The following is a 24,648-nucleotide window of genomic DNA, read 5'->3' on the forward strand; positions in this document are numbered from 1 at the left end:
TAGGCATGCTTCACTGGAATTTCACATAACCACATTTTCTCAGGATCACATCTGCAGACACACAATGTCTGTCCACCTGTGTTAGAGATGTTGATTTTGATCAGTAAAGGTGTTTCCAGCTTCTCCACTGCACAGTACTGTTTGCCCCTTGCCACTAATGAGCAATCTCTCTTGTCCTAACCAAACGTTATGACAATGCCTGTGAAGGAATCTCATTGTTTAAGTAGAAGATCTTGACTTTCTAAACAGCTCAAAATACAATATCAGTTGGAAAATTCATAGAGAGCAAAAAAATACTCACTTAGTTAAAAAGGGAAAATGTAACCTAACGCCTGAAGTCTGTATTAAGACATTACAGCTAAATCAATCACATATAAATCTGGCATCACATTTATTTTTCTTGGATTTTTGTCTTGTTTTGTTTTGCTCAAGTTAGAATGTTCTTCCTGTTCAGCATGGAATCTCAATGTATTTCACAATCATTTAAAGCAAAGGAGAGCAGTAGCTAAATCTTTCTAGTTGCTTATAATAGAAGTAAATATTTGATGATAACTAATCAAGTCCACATCTCCTCTGAAAATATAGTTCTAATATAGGTACCCAGAGGTACAAGGCCTTCGTGTGTTCTAGTACACTGCCATTTTAATAGACTAAACATCTCCAAAGACTGCTCCAGAATAGGGTTCAAATATTATGCCGCTTTTCTAATACCTGAGCAGTAGAGTCCACAGCACTTACTGAACAGCTCCAATGGGTGAATATACTCACTTACTCAATAGCCATTTATTAAGTGTCTACTATGTGCTTAGCACTATAAATACATGAATGAAAAGATACGATCCCTACCCTCTGGGTAACTGCCCAGTTAAGGGAACATACATGGAAACCACCAAGTGCTATTTGCAATTTCTATATATATCACAAAAGAGGAAATGTTGATTCCTAAAAAGTGGGTTGGGCAATTTTAGTGGACTGAGACGTTAGAAAAGGCTTTCCAGAGGTGTGATGCTTACAGTCTGCACGTATTCGCTGGGTAGGGATTATATTTCAGGAAGAAAAAGCATAAACAAGAGAGTTTGTGGTCATGAAAGCATAGGAACTTTAAAGAACTGCATAAAGTACACTAGGGCTAGAATATCGATTGTAAGACAGAACTGGAAATAAACATGAAAAGCCTGGGTATATTAAGCTAGGATTCTGGAATGTATCGTAGATGATGAGACACCTCAAACAGAGGATCAATAGATATAATTACATTTGCATTTTAGAAAACACAGGTCTGACTGGTCTATGGAATCTGGGCTGCAGCTTGTGCTCAACTGCTCCATTTTCATCCAACAGGGCAAGTTACTTAACCCTGCCATGTCTCAATTCCCTCAAAAGTAAAATGGGATTGATAATAGTACCTACTGCTTTCTTAGGACTGTAGTGATGATTTAAATACTTCTTGCATGTAAAGATTTTAGAACAGTGCCTGGCACATGGCAAGAGCTCAATAAAATGTTAGAAATAAACATTTGTAAATAAATGGATTGCATAAGGTTTGAATCTAGAGATATGGACAGCATGAAAGAGATGATGTGTGTCTCTGCTGGGTATATGAATGGACAGTATACAGTGCATGACTAAATACCATAAAGTATCTATTTTGTAGACACTCAAGGTTTGCTTCTTCCTAGGATAAAGTCCATAGTCTTGGCATAACTTCGAGCAGACACAGGACTTCCCAGTCTGCCCTAGCCAACCCTCCAGCCAGTCTCTCCATGGTCAGCCTCACTCCACGCCTTGCTCTTCCCTGACAAGTCATGCTCTTCCACATTCCCCTGACTCTGCACTGCTCGAGAATAGCCACCCCCTGCCAGCTACCTAGCCAACTCCTATATGTCCTTCAAGACCCAAATCAAAGGCCATCTCCTTGCTACATTCTTCCCTCCCCCAACCAACAGAAATCCCTCCTCTGTGCTTTCATACCACTTTACAAATAGCTCCACTATCCCATTGCCTTGCAATTATCTATTGTCCCTCTGACCTGTAAGCTTTCTGAGGACAGGGTTGAGGTCTTTATCTTTATAAGCCCCACACTGGGCACAATGTCTGCCATAAAGCAGACACCCTGGACGGCTTTTCATTTTTATCAGAGGCACCATGAATTTACCACATTTCCAGGTAAACAACAGATCAGGCAGGAAAATAGAATCCATTGCTTCCACAAGGAATCTTTTATGAGCATCACACCTTCAATCCTCATTTCTTCTCCCCGTCCCTGAGTCTCGAGCCCCTCTGAAATCAATTTGAGCTCTATTTACAAAGGCGACAGGTTCTTCTTTTCAATTTCATTAATCTTTCTTCCTATTAAAAAACATTTTCAGAAAATAAACCTGAGGAGCATTCAGGTTATTTCTCTGCAGTGCTTTAAGAACTATTATTTTTCTCCAGAGCCTATTTCAATCAATCTAGCTATATTTTAATGCTATTGTAACAGATTATCTAGCTCTAGCACATGAAAGCCAGCTTCCCAAGGTAATTTGGAATGAATTAGACAGTTTGTCTAATTGAAGAACAGATACAGCCTATTTCAGAGTCAATCCATCCTCAGGTAGAAAATGACTAATGCTGCCAGCAAAAGACATTTCACTGGTTCCCCAAGGGCCTCCCCTGGTTCCAAAGTGGGTCAAGGTCATCCATCAATGAATCAGCCTCTGCTTTGAACATTTGTTAAAGTGGAAGAGTTGCTAACATTTGAACCTGACTGTTGCATCTTCAGGCTGCTAAAAGATGACAATGAATGCCGCCTTGATTGTTGTGAGATATTGCTATGGCCTTGACATTATTCGCCTGCAAATGTCAATTCCAAAGCACTTATTTCACACTGAACTTTACGTTTTCGACCAGGTTATAAAAGTATGGATCTCAGTCTCATATTGTAGATATCTCTACAAGTGTTTTCAAACACGCACACATTTAATATATCAATGCTTTATCCCTTTTCATTATTTTTCACTATCAATATTTGAGTTCTATGCCCCAAAGAGGAGAAAAAGTATGTAATATCAATGCTCTGATTGAGGATGTGATATAAATACAATGCTTATTAACTATTTACAGATTTTTATACAGAGGCGTATACCATGAAATATTCATGTTAATGTGTGAATGCAATTGTTAAACATTTATTAAATTAACCTTACTTCTTTGGAAGGTAAGAGAGATTAAAATCACAGTAAATGCAGTTGCTGTAAAACTGAATTTTATATAACACAAAATAACAGCAGCTTTATTCAATTACTTTCATTGGACTAAAAAAAGTCATAGCTCAAGTTAATTGTGTTGTATGAGATATTTATAGACTCATAGTGACATGTGTTCCAGTGATCAAATATTCAAATCAAGCCATAACTGAGCTAAACCAACCAAATAATTCAGGCTGTTTTTCAAGTATATTTCAAATGTGCTAAAATCAGTAAAAACATACTCTGCTTTTTTGGCCATTTTCTTAGGAGATGGATATTTTTTAAAGTGTCATTTAAAATACTTCTGCTAATGCAAAATAAAATCTTTCATTTCATTCAAAGTAGAAATCTAGGTGTAAAAACAGAAAACTCTAATCTTAATTTTTTAAATACCCTGGACAGAGTACCTATAATGGCTTAAATTAGAACTTCATGCCCTTAAGAATAAGTTCCATGACAGAGATCTGGGAAAAGGAAAATAGAAGGTAAGAGGGGTAGCAGAACCAACTTTCATTAACTGAGGCACAGAGAAATTAAGTAACCCCCTCAAGTCACACAGTCATTGAAGATAGCCGAGATTCTAAATGAAGAAGCCTGTCTCCAGAATGCTTGCTCTGAAAGCAATAAAGTTTCTCTTGATGGTAGTAGTCAGTTTACTAAGAAAAAAAAATGTTCTCACAATATATAGAGAAGATTTTACCCAATTCATAGGCCTCCAATCAGATCCACAGGAGGCTAATCATTTTATTCATTAGAGAATCCATAAAGATAATTCCAGACAAATACGGAAACAGAATTCTCTTCTGTTGCATGGTACAAGGAATTCTGTTTGACATCAAAAACACTTTTACACATGAATATCATTGTTTCGTTTCCTAGCTGAAAGCAAATATCCTATTTTGGGTTGGCTTAACAGCAGGAATTGACTGGCTCATGGTTTCGGAGGCTAGGAGTCTTGCTTCCTCCAGGGTCAATGTCTTTGGGATGGCCAGCACTCTCTGGGGCTCCTTGGCTTCCACATCACATGGAAATGCACATGGCAGCCTCTTCTCCTTTTTCTTCTGGGTTTCATTGACTTCGTTTCTGGCTGTTCCTCTTTGCTTCTCTCTTCTGTGACTTTCTCTAAAAAAGCCTCCAGTAATAAACTTAGGGCTCATCCTGATTTGGTGTAACCTCATCAGAAGGTCCTATTTACAATGGGTTCATACCCACAGCAATGGATAAGATAAAGAACCTGTGTTTTCTGGGGTACATAACTCCAAACCACCACAATCACCCTTCCTGTCTCCTCTTTGCTCTCATTTGATGAATGTGCGACTCAAGAGCCAAGCAACTTCTCACACATACGCACACACCAAAAATCTGCTCCCTACTTCTGTAGCCCTGATCTCAGGTCCTAACACTACCATCCACTCCCTGTCCTTCCTGAAAAACTAGAGTCATTTTTTACTTCTCTCACTTTCTCATACTTCATATTTTAGTCATTTAGATATGTCCATGTTCCTGCCCATTTCAATGAATCATGATGTCATTAATCTTAAGACACATGGTTATTTTACATACCACTAAGAAAGAAAGAAAGCTGGCATTTGAACCATGATACAATGCTTTCTTATTACCTATAATTTCTACTTTCTACTTACTGACAAAGTCCTTTTAGAACTATTAAGACAGAATTTTATCATATACCACACTTGTATAAAGAAAAAGAAAATATAACATTGAACTATTTGAATGTTTCCAAAAAGTTTTTCACATCCAGTCACTTTTAACTCACTCAAAATATCTGTGTTTTTCCATGCAATATGGAAAGAATGCTCCATTATTATCTCTGGAATTATCTTCCAAGCTGCCAAAATCTGATTGCACTTTTAATGCTGGTGCCTTCTTGTTTGGAGTGTACAAGGTAATCCTTTTGCACATACCTCAGTAACAAAATGCAAAAAAAAGTGCAGTAGATTGCTTAATGACCACAAATTACTCCCATTCCAGTATTCAAACACTTTTGAAATATATCTTTCCTGTGTTCCCCTACTGACATATAGTCTATTTCTCTGGCTACTTGAAACTGGGCTGGTCCCATGACCTGTTTTGACCATAAAATGCGGTGGAAGTGATGTGGTACAACTTTCGAGGCTAAGCCTCATGTGGCTTTGCAACCTCCACTGTCACCTTTTTGAAACACTGTCTTGAGACTGCCGTGCTACCTACTGGAAGATAAGAGACCATGTGGAGGAGAACAGAGATGCCCCAGCGAGAGCCAGCCCCAGCTTCTAGAGGTGCTAGTGAGGCCAGCTTAGCTGCTCCAGGCCAGCTGACCTTCCAGCTAAATGCAGCTGCATTAGTAACCTAAGGTGTCAACACACAGAATTTCAAGAAATAAATCAGTGTTATAAACAACGAGGTTTGGTGATGGCTTTTTACACAGCAATAGTTTATGAAGACAAAGACCTTCAACTATGTGTATCTTCCTTTCTTAGACCCCATAAAGCTGTTGATTGTTGCTTTGCAAGCACATTTGGAATTGAAAAGTATGCTTCACCAACATCAAATTCACTTCTTGTTCTATTTTTATGGCTTTCTGTGTGTATAATAACTTTTCATTTTGGCTCTGAATCTTAACAAAATCTTTTTGAACACAGTTTAGACAACAGATAAGCTCAATGTATATAGTAGCAACAATGCACATACTTCAATTTAAGGGACAGTAAAATGAAGGGCTATAATCAAGTCTGCCAGCGAAAGCTAATGATAACCTCAACATGACTTCCAATAATAGTTGGAATATTCCATCAATTATAAGTTGTATCCCAATTTCAGAGGAGTTAAAATGTGGAAGGATGCTGAGATCAGCTCAGCAATAGGTTGGCTCGAAGAGAAGGCAATGCAGAACTTCATGAAATAAAGGACAGAGAGAAAGACACAAGAGAGGAGATAAAGATGGGACCAGGGGACTCACAGCTTTGGGAACTGAGAGCCTTAACCCTAGTTTCCACCTTGTACTTATTGGAAACTACCAAAACAGCTGTTTGCTATTACAACTGCAACATCATCTACAATAATAGGGAACAACTGCAACATCTGCAATAGAGCAGGTGTAACATTTACAATAAGGAACAGGTAAGCCAGTTTCCCACAACAGAAGGACATGTTCCTCTTAGAATCAGTAACGTACGGCATCCCTCAAATCTGCTCCATCCCTGTCACATGCCAGGAACATTACAGAGGCCTCTAAACCGGTCTCTCTACCGCTATTCTTGCACCATTTTCAGTCCGTCTGTATTTTTCCATCACTAGTGGCAATTCTTGAGTGAAAATTTCTTCATTTTACTTAATGAAGTAATTAAGTAAATTAATCTTAAATTTGAATCACTAGGAATATAAACTTCTTAACCTGACATGCCCAGCCCCTCGTGTGAGCTAACCCCTGCCTCTCCAGCCTCTTTCTCAGGACATGCCCCAGGGCATCCTGCTTTCCAACCACAAATATCGTGTTTTTCCTGAATGTCTTAGGCAGTATTGCTGGAAAGATGCAGATGGATTTGCAAGTTAAGTTGTGGAATAAAGCAAGTATTATTGATGTACTGGAATTGTAGGGTTGTAGGCTTGATGCTTCAAGGCTAGAGTTTAAGTAATGAAAGGGATTTAATTTTCTGTGAGGGAAAAGCTGGATGAGGACAATTATTATCCTCTGCCACGTTTATTTACATGCCTGCCTTCCCCAATAAACAAGTAGAAACTAATGCTCAACTCCTCTTTGTATCTCCAGCCCTAGCACAGTGCATTAGTACATTGCAAATATCTCACAAAGGTTTTTTGGGTCACTGAATGAATCAGCAAATGCCCCATTCAAGTCTGATACTATATTGGTCAAAGCTCTGTGTTATATTTGTGATATGCTCATTGAAGGGTCAAGAGTCTTTGCTTTGTTTGTACTTGAGATACATTTTTTAAAACTTGCATATTTTTAAAAATTCAATTACAAATCTTATGGCGAGCTTATGATTTGAATGCCTGATACATCCTCAGAATACTCAGGCCACCAAGGATTTGCATTGGCCCCTCACATGCCATGATACGTTCCTGGCTTTCCAGTGTTCACTTTTTAATTTCCTTTCCCTTTTCCAAAACAAGCTGTTGAGGTGATGCATGCAGAACAAGTTTATTAAGTTAAATGTAGAATATCTGGAACAAGAAAATGAAGAGACAAATACAGTAATCATGATATAGCTCCTGTGATTAAACGTAAAATTCAGCCTCTTGAAGCCATAGAAGATAGCCCTATGTATAGAAGAGTTTTCACTCTCAGAAACATATCCGTTCAGGAAAACAGGCAAAAATATTCTTAGTACTAAGTTCTAAAATAAATTTATCATGTAGACCTCTACACTAGGAAAAACAAATAATGTAAAACACCTTTAGCAGGCATTTTACAACAAATACAGAGATTTTACATCAACCTCTGTTAAAATCCATGGTTTTTGTTTTCTTTTAGGACTTTCCACATCCAAGAACAAAAATGCCCTTTGCTATGCTACTATCAGACCTTGTCACATTTACTTTGTGGAAACTTTTCAATATAGAGTTAATTATTTTTATAAAATAACACATTTTATTTGAATTTCATTTTCTGCTACAGGTTGTGATCATTCTGCTTAATGATTCCTAAATGTTAAATATCATCATCCAAACCCATTAACATTCCAATGAGAAAATTATATATTTTTATTAAAGCATACAAAAGAATAACTGGAAAAATAAAAAGATATATCTTTCTCATGTTTGAAAAGATTCAAATACTATTAAAATGTTCATTTTCTTCCAAATAAATTGAAAAATTCAATGTAATTCCAAACAAAATCCCAAAGGACATGTTAAGAAATTTAATAAACTGATTTTTTTCCTTCCCCTTCCCCTCCCCTGACCTGCTGTTTTTGCTCTGTATGGCCATTCACTGTATGATCTTCTCTATCTATTTTTCTTTTTGTCTTCTCTTCTCATCTTTCTTCTCTAGGATTCACCAGGATTCAGTCCTGGGGACCTCTGATGTGGAGAGAGTTTCCCTGTCAGTTGCGCCACCTCAGTTCCTGGTCTCTGCTGCGCTTCACCTTGACTCTCCCTTTCGTCTCTCTTTTGTGTGTCATCATCTTGCTGCATGACTCACTTGTGCGGGCACTGGCTCACCGTGTGGGCACTCGGCTTGCTGCACGGGCACTCAGCTTACCAAGCAGGCACTTGAATCACCCTGCAGGCACTGGCTTGCTTCACAGAGACTGGCTCACCACGCAGGCACTCAGATCACCATGTGGGCACTCAGCTCACTGCACGGGCACTCAGCTTACCAAGCAGGCACTTGAATCACCCTGCAGGCACTGGCTTGCCGCACAGAGACTGGCTCACCACGCAGGCACTCAGCTCACCATGTGGACACTCAGCTCACCGCATGAGCACTCAGCTCACTGCACAGGCACTGGCTCGCTGCACAGGCACATTTTCTCTTCTTTTTCACCAGGAGGCCCCAGGGATCAAACTCAGGTCCTCTAATATGGTAGGCAGAGGCCTTATCACTTGAGTCATATCCACTTCCCCATAAATTTATTTTAAATGTATATGGAAAGGTAACATACTTATGATAATGAAAGGCACAAATTTTTTTATTTTTTTTATTTTTTGGCTTTTTTGGCTTTTTGGGGGGGAGGTTTTAGACTACAGAAGGGTCACAACTGTGGCAGGGGAGGATCACCGGTGTGGAGTGTCAGTGATGGGAGGATGTGTGGGGAGGGGTGCACCTGGGGCATGCCTTTATGGAATATGAATATGTTCAAGTGGTCATGGGGAATTGTCTTGGTGGGCAGAGACTCACACAATAACAGAAAGAATATTGAATTCCCATCCTGCAAAGTTCTGCTACATTCTCTAATAAAGCAGAAAGAACCCCAGAGTACATGAGCAGCATCTAGCAAAGGAGGACAGACCAGTATGCCAGGCCCTTGACATTGACATTTTTACTTATGAACCTTGTTCTTGTGAAATTGAAACTTAGCTTAGTATTATATATTGCCTAAGAATTACCCCCTGAAATCCTCTTTGTTGATCAAATGTGGCCACTCTCTAAGCCAAACTCAGCATATAAAATCTCTACCACCGCCCAGCATGAGACATGACTCCCAGGGATGAGCTTCCCTGGCACTGAGGGCTTACTACCAAGTACCAACAAGTGATACATTGGAAAAAGAACTTGAGCAAAAGGGGTAAATATTAAATACAAATGAGTTTTTATGGCTAAGAGATTTCCAAGTGAGTCAGGAGGTCATACAAGAGGTTATGCTTACACATATCTCAGGAGGATTTCATTGAATGCCACAGTAAACAGTGTCTCAAGCAGGGGTGCTCCTGTGGACTCTAGAGACATCCAGACACCATAGGCAGGGTAGACAATCTCAGAAATTAAGCATTCCATCTGTGGGCCTTACTATGGAATATATTTTCCCCAATGTAAGAAGTTAGACCTATTTATAATTTCCCTATACATGCCTCTTTTCCCCCCTTTATTTGAACCTATAATTAACATTATACTCAATAAATATATGCACAAAAGACTTAAATCTTCTGTCTGTTCGTATGCCAGTTAAGCCTTGAATATCAGCAAGAGTTGCAAGACCCACTCTCCAGTTCATTGGACTAACCAGGACAACTAACAAAAAGATGATGATGGACAACACCCATCCCAAAATCAGTTAGTATCTACAACTGCAAGCAAGAAATTTCCATCCATCTGCCCCATGTGATCTAAGTCCCCTCTCAGAAATAGAGTGGGCATCACCTGTCTAAAATCCTCAGTATTGAGGAATAAACAAAACAAAAGAGGGGAATGCAACTATGGACTAAAGTAGACTTATTATTATTCTAGCAATGGAAGAACTTGTAACATTAATATAAAGGCAGTGGTCACCAGAAGTTCTGAGGGGAGGGAGAGGGCATTTTGGGGACATTGGAATTGTTCTGAATAACATTGCAATGAAGGATAGAGGCCATTATATATTTTACCAAAACCTATAAAAATGCACGGTTGATGGAAAACGGACTTGGCCCAGTGGTTAGGGCGTCCGTCTACCACATGGGAGGTCCGTGGTTCAAACCCCGGGCCTCCTTGACCCATGTGCAGCTGGCCCATGCATACTGCTGATGCGCACAAGGAGCGCCGCACCACGCAGGGGTGTCCCCCGCCTAGGGGAGCCCCACGCGCAAGGAGTGCACCTGTAAGGAGAGCCGCCCAGTGCGCGAAAGAAAGTGCAGCCTGCCCAGGAATGGCGCCACCCACGCTTCCCGTGCCGCTGACAACAACAAAAGCGGATAAAGAAACAAGACGCAGCAAGTAGACACAGAGAACAGACAACCGGGGGAGGGGGCAGAATTAAATAAAAATAATAAATAAATCTTTAAAAAAAAAATGCACAGTTGAAAGTGTATATTATAATGTATACATTTATATGTGTTTACATTGACATTGGCTAGCAGCAACGCTTCAACATGTGTTCATCAAATGTACCACACTAATCAAAGATGTTGTTAATGGGGGAAAATGTGGGAAGGGGAGAGGTGGGATATATTGAAATCCCCCTATATTTATTTTCTATGTATAATTTATGTTATTTACAGCTTCTTTTCAAAAAAAATTTTTATTTCAATTTATATGGAAGAGTAGAAGTATATGAATAACTAAGAATATTTATGAGAATAAATAATAGATCAATGAAAAATAGACATACCTGAAACAGAGTCTGGCATATATGGAATTTGGGAAGTAATGGGCTATTCAATAAATGGTTTGGGCAAGACTGACTCTACATGTGGAAAAAAATAATAAATTTAAATCCCTACTTGACAGCATACACTCAGTCTCTGGAAAATTACAGAACCAAATGAAATCCAAAATTTTTTAATTATATAAGTTGCAAGTATACAGAAATATCATGTATGAGGTACAGAGTTCCCATATAACCCCACTCACACACTCAGTTTTCCTTATTAACACTTTGCAATAGTGTGGTACCTTAGTTACAACTAATTTTCATTAGTTGTATTTCTATTATTCATTAGTATTATTAGTATTCCATAATTTATATCAAGGTTCACTGTCTGTCATACAGTTCTACGGGATTTTAAAATTTTTAATCTAATAACATAAATACAACCTAAAATTCCCCCTTTAGTTACATTCAAATATACAATTCAGTAGCATTACCTTCACAATTTTGTGCTACCATCACCACCATCCATTACCAAAATTTTTCACTCACCCCAATAAAAATATTTGCACCAATTAAGCATTAACTCCCCCATTCCCTGCCCCTACATCTCAGCCCTCAGTAACCTGTATTCTAGTTTCTGACTCTATAAAGTTACATATTCTCATTATTTCATATCAGTGAGATCAAGCAATATTCATCCTTTTTGTGTCTGGCTTATTTCACTCAAAGTGATGTCTTCCAGGTCCATTCATGTTGTCACATGTATTAGAACTTCATTCCTTTATAATGTGAATAATATTTCATTGTACCTTCATACTACATTTTATTTATCCATTCATCTGTTGATGGACATTTAGATTGCATCCACCTTTGGCAACTGTGAATAATGCCACTATGAACATCTATATACAAATATCTGTTTGAATCCCTGTTTTTTATTCTTTTGGGTATATACCTAGAAGTGGGATTGCTGGTTCATATGGTAATTCTATACTTAGCTTTCTGAGGAACCATTAAACTATTTTCCACAACTGCTGCACCATTTTACATTCCCACCAACAATTACCAAGTGTTCCTATTTCCCTACATCCTACCCAACACTTGTTATTTTGTTTTTTAAATAGTAGCTATTCTAAAGTGGTATCTCATTGTGGCTTTGATTTGTATTTCCCTAATGGCTAATGATGTTGAGCATCTTTTCATTTTGACCATTTGTATATCTTCTTTGAAGAAATATCTATTCAAGTCTTTGGCCCATTTTGGGGGGCCCATTTTTTAATTGGACTATCTGTCTTTCTATTGTTGAGTTGTAGGGTTTCTTTATGTATTCTGGATATTAAACCCTTATCAGATATGTGATTTCCAAATACTTTCTCTCATTGGATAGGTTGCCCTTTTACTTTCATGATGAAGTCCTTTGATGCAGAAGAGTTTTTAATATTGAGGCAGTCCCATTTCTCTATTTTTCATTTTGCTGTCTGTGATTTTGGTGTAAAGTCCATGAAACCATTGCCTAACCATTGTAAAATGTCCTAAAGATGCTTACCTATGATTTTTTTCTAGGTGGTTATAGTTTAGTTTCCTATATTTATGTCTGTGATCCATTTTGAGTTAATTTCTATATATGGTATGAGGTAGGGGTCCACCTTCATACTTTTGCATATAGAAAATGAAAATCCAAGATTTTTTAACTTCTAAAAGAAAATATGTCATGGATATATTACCTTTGTTGCTTTTGAGTAAGGGAAAAATAAGACGAAAATGCAAAAAAAAATGTACGTGAAATATAAAATATGAAAGAATTGATAACCATATATAGAATTGATAACACAATAACCATATTGTGTTTTGGGGTGAGTAGAGGAGAAATAAGGTTAAATTTTGTGTAGTCAAATATGTTTGTTAAAACTTTAAGGGTAGATAAGTCACTGATAACCAAAAAAAAAAAAAAACCTTATTTCCAGAATATATAAGAAGTCAAAGGAACCAATGAGAGAAAAAAATAGAAAATCCAGTGGGAAAAAAATGGCAAGAAACTGGATAGGACTGTCACAAAATAGAATATAAAAATTGTCAATAAATATATGAAAATGCACTTAAATTCACTGGCCACCAGGGAAATACAAATTAAAACCACAGTGAAATATCACTACTATCTCTCAGATTGGTCAAAATAGAAAAGAAAAGAAAAAAAAAACCTTAGTATTATTTTAAAAAGTGCCCAGCAATAGGAAATCTCCTATTGCTCACAGGAGTGTAAATTATGGGAAACTAGCATTATCTCCTAAAGTAGAACATATGTATGACCTATGACACAATAATTCCACAACTATGTATATACTGAACAGAAATGCAAACACATGTGCATCAAAACACAATACTGATAATACCATTATTCACAAGAGCCACAAAATGGAAAGAACTCAAATGTCCATTAACAGTAGACAGAATAAATCATTTGGTATGTATTCATAAAATGGAAACATAAGAGACAATGAAAATGAAAAAATTAATGATAGAACAACATGAATTTCACAAGCATAATTTTGTGTGGCAGAAGCCAGACATAAAATAATACCTACTATATGCTTCATTTTATATAAGATTCAAGAACAGGCAAATCTAATCTCTGGAAGTCAGGACAGTAGCTACCTTTAGGGAGAAGTTTGGCATTTTGGGTTGGAGGCATAAGGATGGCATGTTGTAGTAGTATTCTATTAACAGTAATAGTAATATTATCCTATTATGGGGGTAGTTACATGATCTTATGTTTTGTGCAGGTTTTTTTAATTCTTCACTTTAAAATTTTTAAGTCAAGGATCACCTCTAAATAAATAAAAATAGAATATTTAACTTCCAAGCAGTAGAATTGAAAAAAACTGAAATAAAGAAGTCAATCAAATAAAAGATGGATAGAAGTAGAAAGAAAAGGAGAAGGAGAGGTGGACAAGATAATAGAAAACAGAAAAGAAGATAACAATTTTAATTTTTTTAGGAGTACTGGGAATTGAACCTGGGACCTTGTACATGGGAAGAAGGTACTTAAACCACTGAGCTACACCTTCTCCCCAACAACAGTAATTTTTTAAAGAATAATATTTAAAGGACTCACAACTTATTTTGTGCCAATTTTCTGAGCAAAAACCCAATGAATTAACTATTATTATATCCCTTTGACAAGTGAGTAAACTGACACAGAGAGGTTAAGAACTTGCCTAGGCTACCCATTAGTAAAAGAAGTGAATACTATCCCAAGTATCCTGTCTCCAAAACCTGTGCTTGTAAACACTATGCTAAACTGTTATAAGTGAATTGATTTCCAGTTAAAAGACAAGCTATAAAGAATCCCCTGAGGCATCTTCAGGACTTGGAATTGTCCTGAATGATATTGCAGGGACAGATGCAGGACATTATATATCCTGCCACAACCAACTGAATGGACTGGGAGACAGTATAAACTACAATGAAAACTATAGTCAGTGCTGTGCAGCAGTGCTCCAAAATGTATTCATCAATTGTAATGAATGTACCACACTAATGAAAGAAGTTGTTGTTGTGGGAAAAATGGGAGGTGAGGGGATCAGGAGTGGGGCATATGGGAACATCCCATATTTTTTAATGTAACATTTTGTGTGATCTATGCATCTTCTAAAAACAAATTTTAAATTTTAAAAATAAAATAAAAAGAATCCCCCAAGTACAGGGGCAGTGACTAGTGAAGGAGGATGGACCATTGACAGGCCCTTGATATTGATGACTGTACTTATGAACCTTTACTTTTGAAATTGAAACTTAGCCTTGTATTATAGAATCCCTAAATGTTACCTCCTGAGAGCCTCCTTGTTGCTAAAATGTGGCCTCTCTCTAAGTTGAACTCTGCATATAAATGCATTACCTTCCCCCCAGTGTAGGGCATGACTCCCAGGGATGAGCCTCCCTGACACCAAGGGATTACTACCAAGCACCAACTAGCAATGCAACTGAAAAAAGAACCTTGCCCAAAAGGGGGAAAGCATAAAGTCAAATGAGTGTGTATGGCTAAGAGACTTCAAAGTGAGTCAGGGGTTCATTTCAGAGGTTACACTTATGCATGTCTCAGCAAGTTCTCATTATCTGCCACAGTAAATATTGCCTCAAATAGCAGGGCTACTGAGGGGTCTGGAGACATCCAGACATTCTAGCCAGGGCAGTCAGCTCAGGAGTTTGGTGTCCTACCAGTTGGCCTTCCATGAATTTATGTTCCCCAGTGTAACAGAGTTGGACTCAGTCATGGTTTCTCTACACATGGCTCTTCTGACCCTTCTCTCTGAACGTATAATTAGTACTAGAGTTCAGGTGTATGTCCAAGAGACTTAAATCTTTGGGCTGTCATGTACCAGCTGTGCCCTGAATCTCAACAGAGTTGCAACCAATACTCTCTAGTTCATTGAACTCACCCAGGACAACTAACAAGGACATGCTGGTGGACAATGACCATCCCAAAGAACAGAGCGTCTACAACTGCAAGCAAGATAGTCCCATCCATCTGCCCCATGGGATCTAAGCCCCCTTTCAATTAGGGGTAGAGCGGGCATCACCATTCCAGAATCCTCAGGATCAGGGAATGAACAATAGACAAAAGTATACTTACTGTTATTCTACTATAGACTTGTTATTCTAGCAATGGAAGAACTTTTATTATTGATGTGGAGGCAGTGGCCACCAGAGGTTCTGAGGGGAGGAAAAGAGAAAAACAGCAGGGAAATGGGGGCATTTTCAGGACTTGGGAATTGTCCTGAATGACAGTGCAATGACAGATACAAGCCATTACATATCTTGTCATAACTTACAGAATTGTGTGGAAGAGAGTGTAAACTACAATGTAAATAATAACATGCTTAGTGGCAATGCTCCAAAATGTGTTTATCAATTGTAACAAATGCACCACACTAATGAAGGCTGTTGTTAATGTGGGAAAACGTGGGAAGGATAGGGAGCAGGACATATGGGAAGCCCCTATATTTTTTATGTAACATTTATGTGATTTAAGTATCTTTTTTTAATTAAAAATATATTTTTTAATTTTAATTAAAAAAAGATTTTTTTTAAAAAGACAAGCTACACCCAATTTTCAGGAGGCATACCTAAAACTTGCTGATAAAGGAAATTTGAAAGGATGAGAAGAGATAGAATATACCAGGCAACTAGTAACCAAAGGAAAAAGAGAATGGGTATGTCAATGAAGAGGAATAATTAGGCTTGAAAGCAAAAAAGAGAAATTATTAATATGAATAGTATTACTATATAATTACAAAAAAATAATTTACTCAATATATAAAACTGCTGAAAAAGTGTGAACCAAAAAATCCAACTTCAAAATATACAAAAGTTAGACTAAGAGAACTACAAGGAAGAATTGATGCATCCACCGAAAAGAAAGTTTTTAACACAGAGAAATAGTTTAAGCAGACCAAAATTAGTAAGCCTGTAGAAGATTAAACAACACAGTTAATGAGACTAATCTATTTGACATATGTGGAATCCTGCCCATAACAACTAAGAATATACTCGTTTTGATTAAAATAGAGTGCTTGTAAAAATTGATTACATATTAAGCCACAAAGCAGGTCCAATAAATAACAAAGAATTAATATCATATCAGCTGCATTCTCTGATCATAATGCAACTAAAAATTAGTAACAAAAAGAAAGCCCCTTACAACTGTATGTTTAGAAATTTAGAAATGTAATCCTGAATACTTTATGGGTCGAAGAAGAAAGCATAATGGAAATTAGAAATTACTTGGAAATATATTATAAAGAAAAAACCACATATTAAAATTCATGATATGGCTAACAATATTTAATGAAAAATTTATAGGTTTAAATATGTATGTTGTAAAAGAAGAATAATTGAAACTTTGTTTAATTTACATCCTATTCAAGAAATTTGAAAAGAATTACAATAAACCCAAAGAAGGTAGAAGGAAACAAATTATAAAGAGGAGAAATATATGAAACATGAAACAAGAAAGGAAGGAAAATGATTAGCAAACAAAACAAAAATATGCTTCTTTGAAAACAGTAGCAAAACACAAAAACTTCTTGTAATATTATCCCCAAAAAAGCACATAAAAGGATAAATGAGCAATAATATAATGGCGATGGTATATACTACGAATACACTTGAAAGTAAAAATTCTAAGAAAATACTGTCAATACATTTGTATCATACATTTTGTAAACTTAGAGGAAATGGGAAATGTTTTGGAAAGCACATTAGTAACACTGACTCAGAAGGATTTAAAAAACTCGAATACATATATAATCGTGAAAGAAAATGAATCAATAGTTTTTAAAACATGTTTAAAAAAAAAAAATCCTGGCCATAGTGGTTTTATGGGAGATTTCTACCAAATATTTAAGGAAAAGATAATTATTTCTAGAAAATAGACAAGGAAGTTCCCTAATTCATTATATGATGCTAGTGTAATTTTTTTCCCCAATAGCTACTCTTTTTCTTTAATACTTGAATATTATTCTGGGTTGTGTTTTTGTTCCCATACACATTTTCACTGTGTGCTCAAGAAAACTTTTTTTTTTTTTACTTTTTCTTACTGAAGTTTATTATTCATACATAAAACTCCTTAAACAATAAGTGTATAGTAAAAGTTGTGAACTTTTTAAAAAAATGCATATCATTGTACAGGGCTCCCATACATTACCCCACCAGCACCAACACCTTGCATTTTTATGAAACAATTGTTACATGCTATGAAAGAGCGTTATCAAAACATTTCTAACTACAGCCAATATCTTGATAACCAAAACCTAAATATGGGCATCATGAGACAAATATTACAGGCTGATCTTACTCTTGAACAGATATGCAAAAGTTCAGAAAAGTGTTTTTAATGATAAGGCTTATCATTAAAGGATTGTCTTTAAAGGATTGTGGTGTTGAATTCAAGTGAGTCGAGTCAGGTGAATTGTGTTATTATCTCCTGCAACATTCAGTTACTTTAGTGCAAGTACGGAGAAAGCAAGTGTATAGGCTCATCTAAAGTGGGACTTCTGCCAAGTAAATGCAATTGTGTTTCAGAGGGGAAAGGAAGTTAAAATTTCTTGCAAGAGAGTAATTAAATTGGCAATTGTGAAATGTAGAAATGGGAAAAACAAAGCCAAGAGCTGGCTGTTGGATTCTTGGAAAGTCAGACCAAAACATTGGGGATCCTCAAGGTCAATAAGTTATAGTTGGAAGCATACTTGAGGAAATGAGCTAGAAAGACAGGAACTGGCAAATAGTAGTCATGCAATAGGTTTTTAAAAAAAATAAATATAAAAGATAGTCAAAACACTAGAATACAGTTTTTATAACATGATTAGGGATTTATCATCATCATATAAACACATTAAAGGAAACTGTGGGGGCCTACAAGATCTACCTTCTACCCAACTTTCTAGCCTTACATCCTGCCACTACCTTGCTCTTTCTCATTCTTTATGTTGCAATATCAAATTGTGTGTAGATGAACACTCACACATACACCAAGATGTTCCTCACCTCTGTGCCTTTCTCAAGCTGTAATAACTATATGAAATATCCTCCTTCCAGCTCCCCTCAGAAGCCCACTCCCACTCTTCCCAAACTTGATTCAATTTCACTCCATAATGTCTCATAATATCCTGTATATATTTTTTATCTTTGCACTCAATGTATTGCACTACAAAGTTTTGGTATACTTCCTATTCTAGACTCTGAGCCCAAAGTATAAACTTAGTATCACATTGACCTCATTCAAAGGGTGTACTGTATTCATTTTTATAAAACTAGCAACTAACACTGTGCCCCAGAAGCTATGTTCTATAATTTTGGGTCCCTCAGCATGGTTTGGTGTCCTTGCTACTGCCAGAAGACTTCCAGAAATCAATAAATACAGTTGTCATTCTTTTCATTTTAAAAATTACTCACTTTTTTCTTTCTTCTTGAGTGGTTTTCCATGTCTGCATACTTTCTGAAAGACAAAATAGTCTAGCTTGAAATTTTTTAAGCTCAGTCAAAGTATACCTTCATAAAATTTAGGATTTGGTTTGATGGGAAAGCATATCCAGTGAATGAAGGTGGATAAGACCCATGGCCCTTTAGTTCAGGAGCAGCACTGACCAAGATGAAGGAAGCTTACTGTCCACAGAGGACTCAGGCTTATATCAATAAAAATTTTCCAACCTCAGTAGTAGACAGGGCCCCTAAGGAAGTCTATTGAATTTGCTTTCTTGAGATCTTGGCAAACTAGATAGATTCCAATTTATTAGTGTGGTCTTCTGACACAAGGGTGGCATAATTCCAGGGACCTTCTGCCCTAAGGTTTTTGTAAAAAATAAGGCCAAAAATTAAATTTTTTAAGGTCTTGACAGTACATAAACAACTTTCACAAACATGACTCTTCATGTAACTCACGATAACCCTGTGAAGGCAGTGTTTTTCTCATTGAACTGATAAAGAAACCAAGGTCTGAGAGATAAGATTTTTACACAGTGTTCCACAGATGATCAATGAAAAAACTAAGATTTAAGTTGTAAAGGTTTGAAGTTGTTATGTACCACCATAAAAGTATGTTCTTAAAGCTAATCCATTCCTATGGATGGGAATATACTAATTAGGTTACTTCAGTTAAGACATCAGCCAGGGTGGTTTTTAATTCTTTTACTGGCGTCCTTTAAGAGAGAATGAAATTCAAACAGAGAGAAAGCTATGGAAGCAAGAAGCTGAAGCAAAGAAACCTGGAAGAGAGAGAAGCAACCAGCAGACGCCGCCATGTGCCTTGCCACGTGGCAAAGGAGTCCAGAATCACCAGAAGTCAGCCTTCGAGGATAAAGCATCCCCTTGATGATGCCTTGATTTGGACATTTTTCTCAGCCTCAAACTGTAAACTTGTAAGTAAGAAATTCCCATTGTTAAAAGTCAACCCATTGGTGGCGGACTTGGCCCAGTGGTTAGGGCGTCCGTCTACTACATGGGAGGTCCGCAGTTCAAACCCCGGGCCTCCTTGACCCATGTGGAGCTGGCCCATGCACAGTCCTGATGCGCACAAGGAGTGCCCTGCCACGCAGAGGTGTCCCCCACGTAGGGGAGCCCCACGCACAAGGAGTACGCCCTGTAAGGAGAGCCGCCCAGTGCGAAAGAAAGTGTAGCCTGCCCAGGAATGGCACCGCACACACGGAGAGCTGACACAGCAAGACGACGCAACAAAAAGAAACACAGATTCCCGTGCCGCTGACAACAACAGAAGCAGACAAAGAAGAAGATGCAGCAAATAGAGAACAGACAACTGGGGCGGGGAGGGAAGATAAATAAATAAATAAATCTTTAAAAAAAAAAAAAAGTCAACCCATTTCACTATATCCACATTTCAGCAGCCTAGTGAACTAAAACATAAATGCAATTCAATACCTAGCCCATTCTTTCTACCAGACCACAGAATTCTCATCACACTTCCATCTGTCACTTCAACGCTCAGCAACAATGCAAATACACACATCTCATTTCTAATGCTTTATTGAGGCTTTTTCCAATAATCACTAAACAAATTTAGAAATGCTTCTGCTATATAAGTCTCTGGCAAATGAGCATCCCTTTCATTTTTTTCAGGTATGCTAAATGGAGTCTCTCAGTGACTATAAGTGGCCTCATGTTCACCCAAAGCCTTAACATATACAGTAAGGAGAAAGACGTGTAAGCAACTGATGAATTCATGCTAGTGTTCAGCAGATGAATGGATGACAATAAAAAAGAAAACACATTAGAGAAGCAGATGTGGCTCAGCAATTGAGCACCCGCTTCCCACATGGGAGGTCCTGGGTTTGGTTCCCTGATGCTTCCTTAAAAAAAAAAAAAGGAAACAAACGAAAAAACCAACTCATGGAAGCCGATGTGGCTCAGCAATTGAGCGCCAGCTTCCCAAATATTGAGGTCCTGGGTTCAATCCCTGGTCCCCATATCTCAAAAAACCACACACACACAAACACACATATTAAAAAGAGGGGAACAAGTTGTTGGAGCAGAAAAAAAAACACATACTGAGGACCATTCAACATCACCAAATGTTTTTACTATGCTATGTCTATTCACTGTGCTATTAGGACTTTCAACAATTAAGAAGTAAATTTTAAAAATGTATACATCTGGTTAAACAAGATGGTGGTGTAAAATGCTCCAGGGTGCCAGTCTCCCACAGAATTTTGAACTAATAAAAACGGGCAGAACATTCTTCCTCAAAATTCCAGAAAACAGTTAAAGGGTTGGAGTAACTGGGCAAGTGGCAAATCAAGAAAACACAAATTTAAAAACAGCAGAAGAGGGGCAAGATAGCAGCAGAGTAAGGAGCTCCAAGAGTCAGCTCATCCTACAGGCAGTTAGTAATCACTGAGAGCTATCTAAAGCACCTGTTTGGGGGCCCCAGGAGACTAAAAGAGCATCCTGCAACATCCTTGAAAGAATGGAAGAATGCAGATGGACTACCCATCTGCAGAGATTTTTGAGTAGAGTACCCCACGCCATGGAGGCCAGTGCCCATACTCCACAGGTGGTGCAAGCTGCCTCAGGTGCTATTCCATGGCTGGAACTGGAAACTCCATTTCCCAAAAATGAGGGAGCAAGAGATGGTTGGTCACAGACTTCAGCTACTGATTAGTAAATTCATCTGGCTAAAACATAATCCTAAGAACAGCTAAAGTTTGAACATGTCCAAGTCAGTAAGAGGCCAGTAGCTGCCATTTTAACTCTGCCCTCTGCATGAGGGGAAGCTGAGCTGACTGAAAATCACAGTGTAGGTAGGGACCTGTTTCTTTCCATCAAGATAGGTTGCAGTCCTAGCAGGAAAGAAGCTGGGGGAATCTGCACCAGCCTTTCCAGGTAACGGTAGGCGCTTTCAGTCAGCACATTCTGAATAGTCTGATACCTACCTGGGGCTCCATCCCCACACCCCAATAGGATAGGAGAGGTGCTGTGTTTCCTCAGTCTCTCTGGGCAACTGCAGGCACTTTCAGCCCACATGAACTGGTTTGTTGAGCCCCTCTATTCCATCTCCACCCCTCCAACCACATAAGATAGGAAGGGGCTGATGTTCCCTCAGCCTCTCCAGGCAACACAGGCACTTTTGGCCTATGGACTGAACTGCTGGGCATCAGTGGCTCCATTCCCACCTCCAAAAGGGCAAAAGGGACAGTACTCCCTCAGCCTCTCAGGGCAACTGCAGGCACATTCAGCCCACATGGATTAGATTATTGAGCACTCCAGAGGGTCCATTAGATTGTTGAACACTCCAGAGGGTCAGTCTACCTGAGCAATTGTGGTCATTTTGGACCCATAAGGCATAGATTGCTGCCCACACATGGCACTCCATCCCCGCCTCAGGCAGGGCAGGAAGGGAAGTGAAGCTTCATCAGTCTCTCTGGACAACTACAGATGATCTGGGGCTGCATGGATTTGGATTATTACACATGGCTGTGGCTCTGTCCCTACTGCTGGCAAAGGATAAAGGTGGGAGAAGCTTCATCAGTTCCTGGGGCAGCATGGGCAGCTTCAGCCTCCAAAACCTACAGCAACAACTACATCCTCAGGTCCTATTACATAACCTGCAAGGGAGAAAGGACAAAAAGCCCTAAACTAAAGAGAGAAACTGCACCCAGAATAAATACATCTAGTAAGCCAGATGCCAAGACACCAACAAAAAAATTACAATCTATATCAAGAAACAGGAAGGTATGGCCCAGTTAAAGGAATGAGATAACCCTCAGATGACATAAAAGAGTTGAGACAACTAATCATAAATGTTCAAACAAATCATAATAAATTCAATGAGATGGCTAAAGAGATTAAGGATATTAAGAAGACACTGGGTGAGCACAAATAAGGATTTGAAAGCATGCATAGAAAAATAACAGATCTTATAGGAATGAAAGGCACAATAAATGAAATGAAAAATACACTGGAGGCATTAGCAGATTCGAGGAAGCATATGGAAGGATCAGTGAGTGTGAAGACATGGCCTCTGAAAGTGAATGCACAAAAGAAGAAATGAAGAAAAGAATGGGAAAAAATTGAATAAGGGAACTAAATGACAGCAAGAGAGGTGCAAACATACATATCATGGGATTCCCAGAAGGAGAAAAGAAGGGAAAAGGGGCAGAGGGAATACTTGAAGAAATAATGGTAGAAAATTTGCTAACCCTATTAAGGACATAGATATCTATGTCCAAGAAACACAGTGTATTCCCATCTGAATAAATCCAAACAGACTAACTCCAATACACATATTAATCAGAATGTCAAATGCCAAAGACAAAGAGAGAATTCTGAGAGCAGCAAGAGAAAAAGTGGTGCATATAAGAGATCCCCAATAAGATTAAGTGCCTATTTCTCATCAGAAAGCATGGCGGCAATAGGGCAGTGGTATGATATATTTAAGATGCTGCAAGAGAAAAAACCTACCAGCCAAGAATTTATATCTGGCAAGACTATCTTTCAAAATTGAGGGCAAGTTTAGAATAATCACAGATAAACAGAAACTGAGACCATTTATAAAAAAGAGACAATCTTTGCAGGAAAATACTAAAGGGAGTGCTACAGCCTGAAAAGAAAAGACAAGAGAGAGAGGCTTGGAAGAGTCTAGAAATGAAGATTATGTCAGTAAAAGTAACTAAAAAAGTAAGAAGAGTGGTGAAAATAAAATATGACAGATAAAACCCAAAGGTCAAAATGGGTGAAATAAGAACTGCCTTTACAGTAATAACATTGAATGTTAATGGTTTAAACTCCCCAATCAAAAGACACAGATGGAATGGATAAAAAAAATATGAGCCATCTATATGCTGCCTACAAGAGAATCATCTGATACCCAAGAATACTAATAGATTGAAAGTGAAAGGCTAGAAAAGGTATTCCATGCATGCAGTAACCAAAAAAAAAAGGTATAAAACCTATACTTATATTGGATGAAATAGATTTTAAAAGCAAAACTGGCATTAGATACAAGGAAGAACATTATATATTAATAAAAGTGGCAATTCACCAGGAAGAAAAAACAATCAAAAATGCATTTGCACCTAACCACAATACATGAGGCAAACACTAGCAAAACTGAAGGGAGAAATAGATATCTTTATAATGATAGCTGGAAACTTAATACACCACTCAGCATTGGACAGAATATCTGAGCAGAGGATCAATAACAAAACAGAGAGCTTGAATATGAAAAAATGGACTAACTCTAATAGAGTTATAAAGAACAATGTACCCCAAAACAGCAGAATATACATTCTTTTCAAGTGTTTATGGTTCTTACTCCAGGATAGACCATGTGTTGGGTCACAAAGCAGTTCTCAATAAATCCAACAAGATCAAATTATACAAAGTACTTTCTCTGATCATAATAAAGTTGAAAATCAACAAGAGGCAGAAAAAGAGAAAATTCACAAATAACATGGAGATTAAACAGCACATTCAAATAATCCATGGGTCAAAGAAGAAATTGCAAGAGAAATCAATAAATATCTCGAGATGAATGAAAATGAGAACACAACACATCAGAACCTATGGGATACCACAAAGGCAGTGCTGAAAGGGAAATTTATAGCCCTCAACGTTTACACTAAAAAAGAAGAGAGCAATAAAAACAATGACTAACTACA

General features: G+C 37.8%; 1 protein-coding gene across 7 annotated transcripts in view; it reads right to left on the reverse strand.

Annotated features, from left to right (window-relative positions):
- The window catches only part of DCDC2C (doublecortin domain containing 2C), a 178,454-nt gene that overhangs the window by 79,254 nt on the left and 74,552 nt on the right, over window positions 1-24,648 (reverse strand). For all 7 annotated transcript variants that reach the window (XR_009183470.1, XR_009183471.1, XM_058287930.2 and 4 more), the window contains exon 6: window positions 18,932-18,974. Coding sequence is in view for 5 of the 7 variants with exons in the window: in XM_058287930.2 (XP_058143913.1) it covers window positions 18,932-18,974 (43 nt within the window). In the remaining 2 variants the exon portion in view is untranslated. The remainder of the gene's footprint in view (window positions 1-18,931; window positions 18,975-24,648) is intronic.

Source organism: Dasypus novemcinctus, chromosome 25 (assembly GCF_030445035.2).
Source record: "Dasypus novemcinctus isolate mDasNov1 chromosome 25, mDasNov1.1.hap2, whole genome shotgun sequence".
NCBI lineage: Eukaryota > Metazoa > Chordata > Mammalia > Cingulata > Dasypodidae > Dasypus > Dasypus novemcinctus.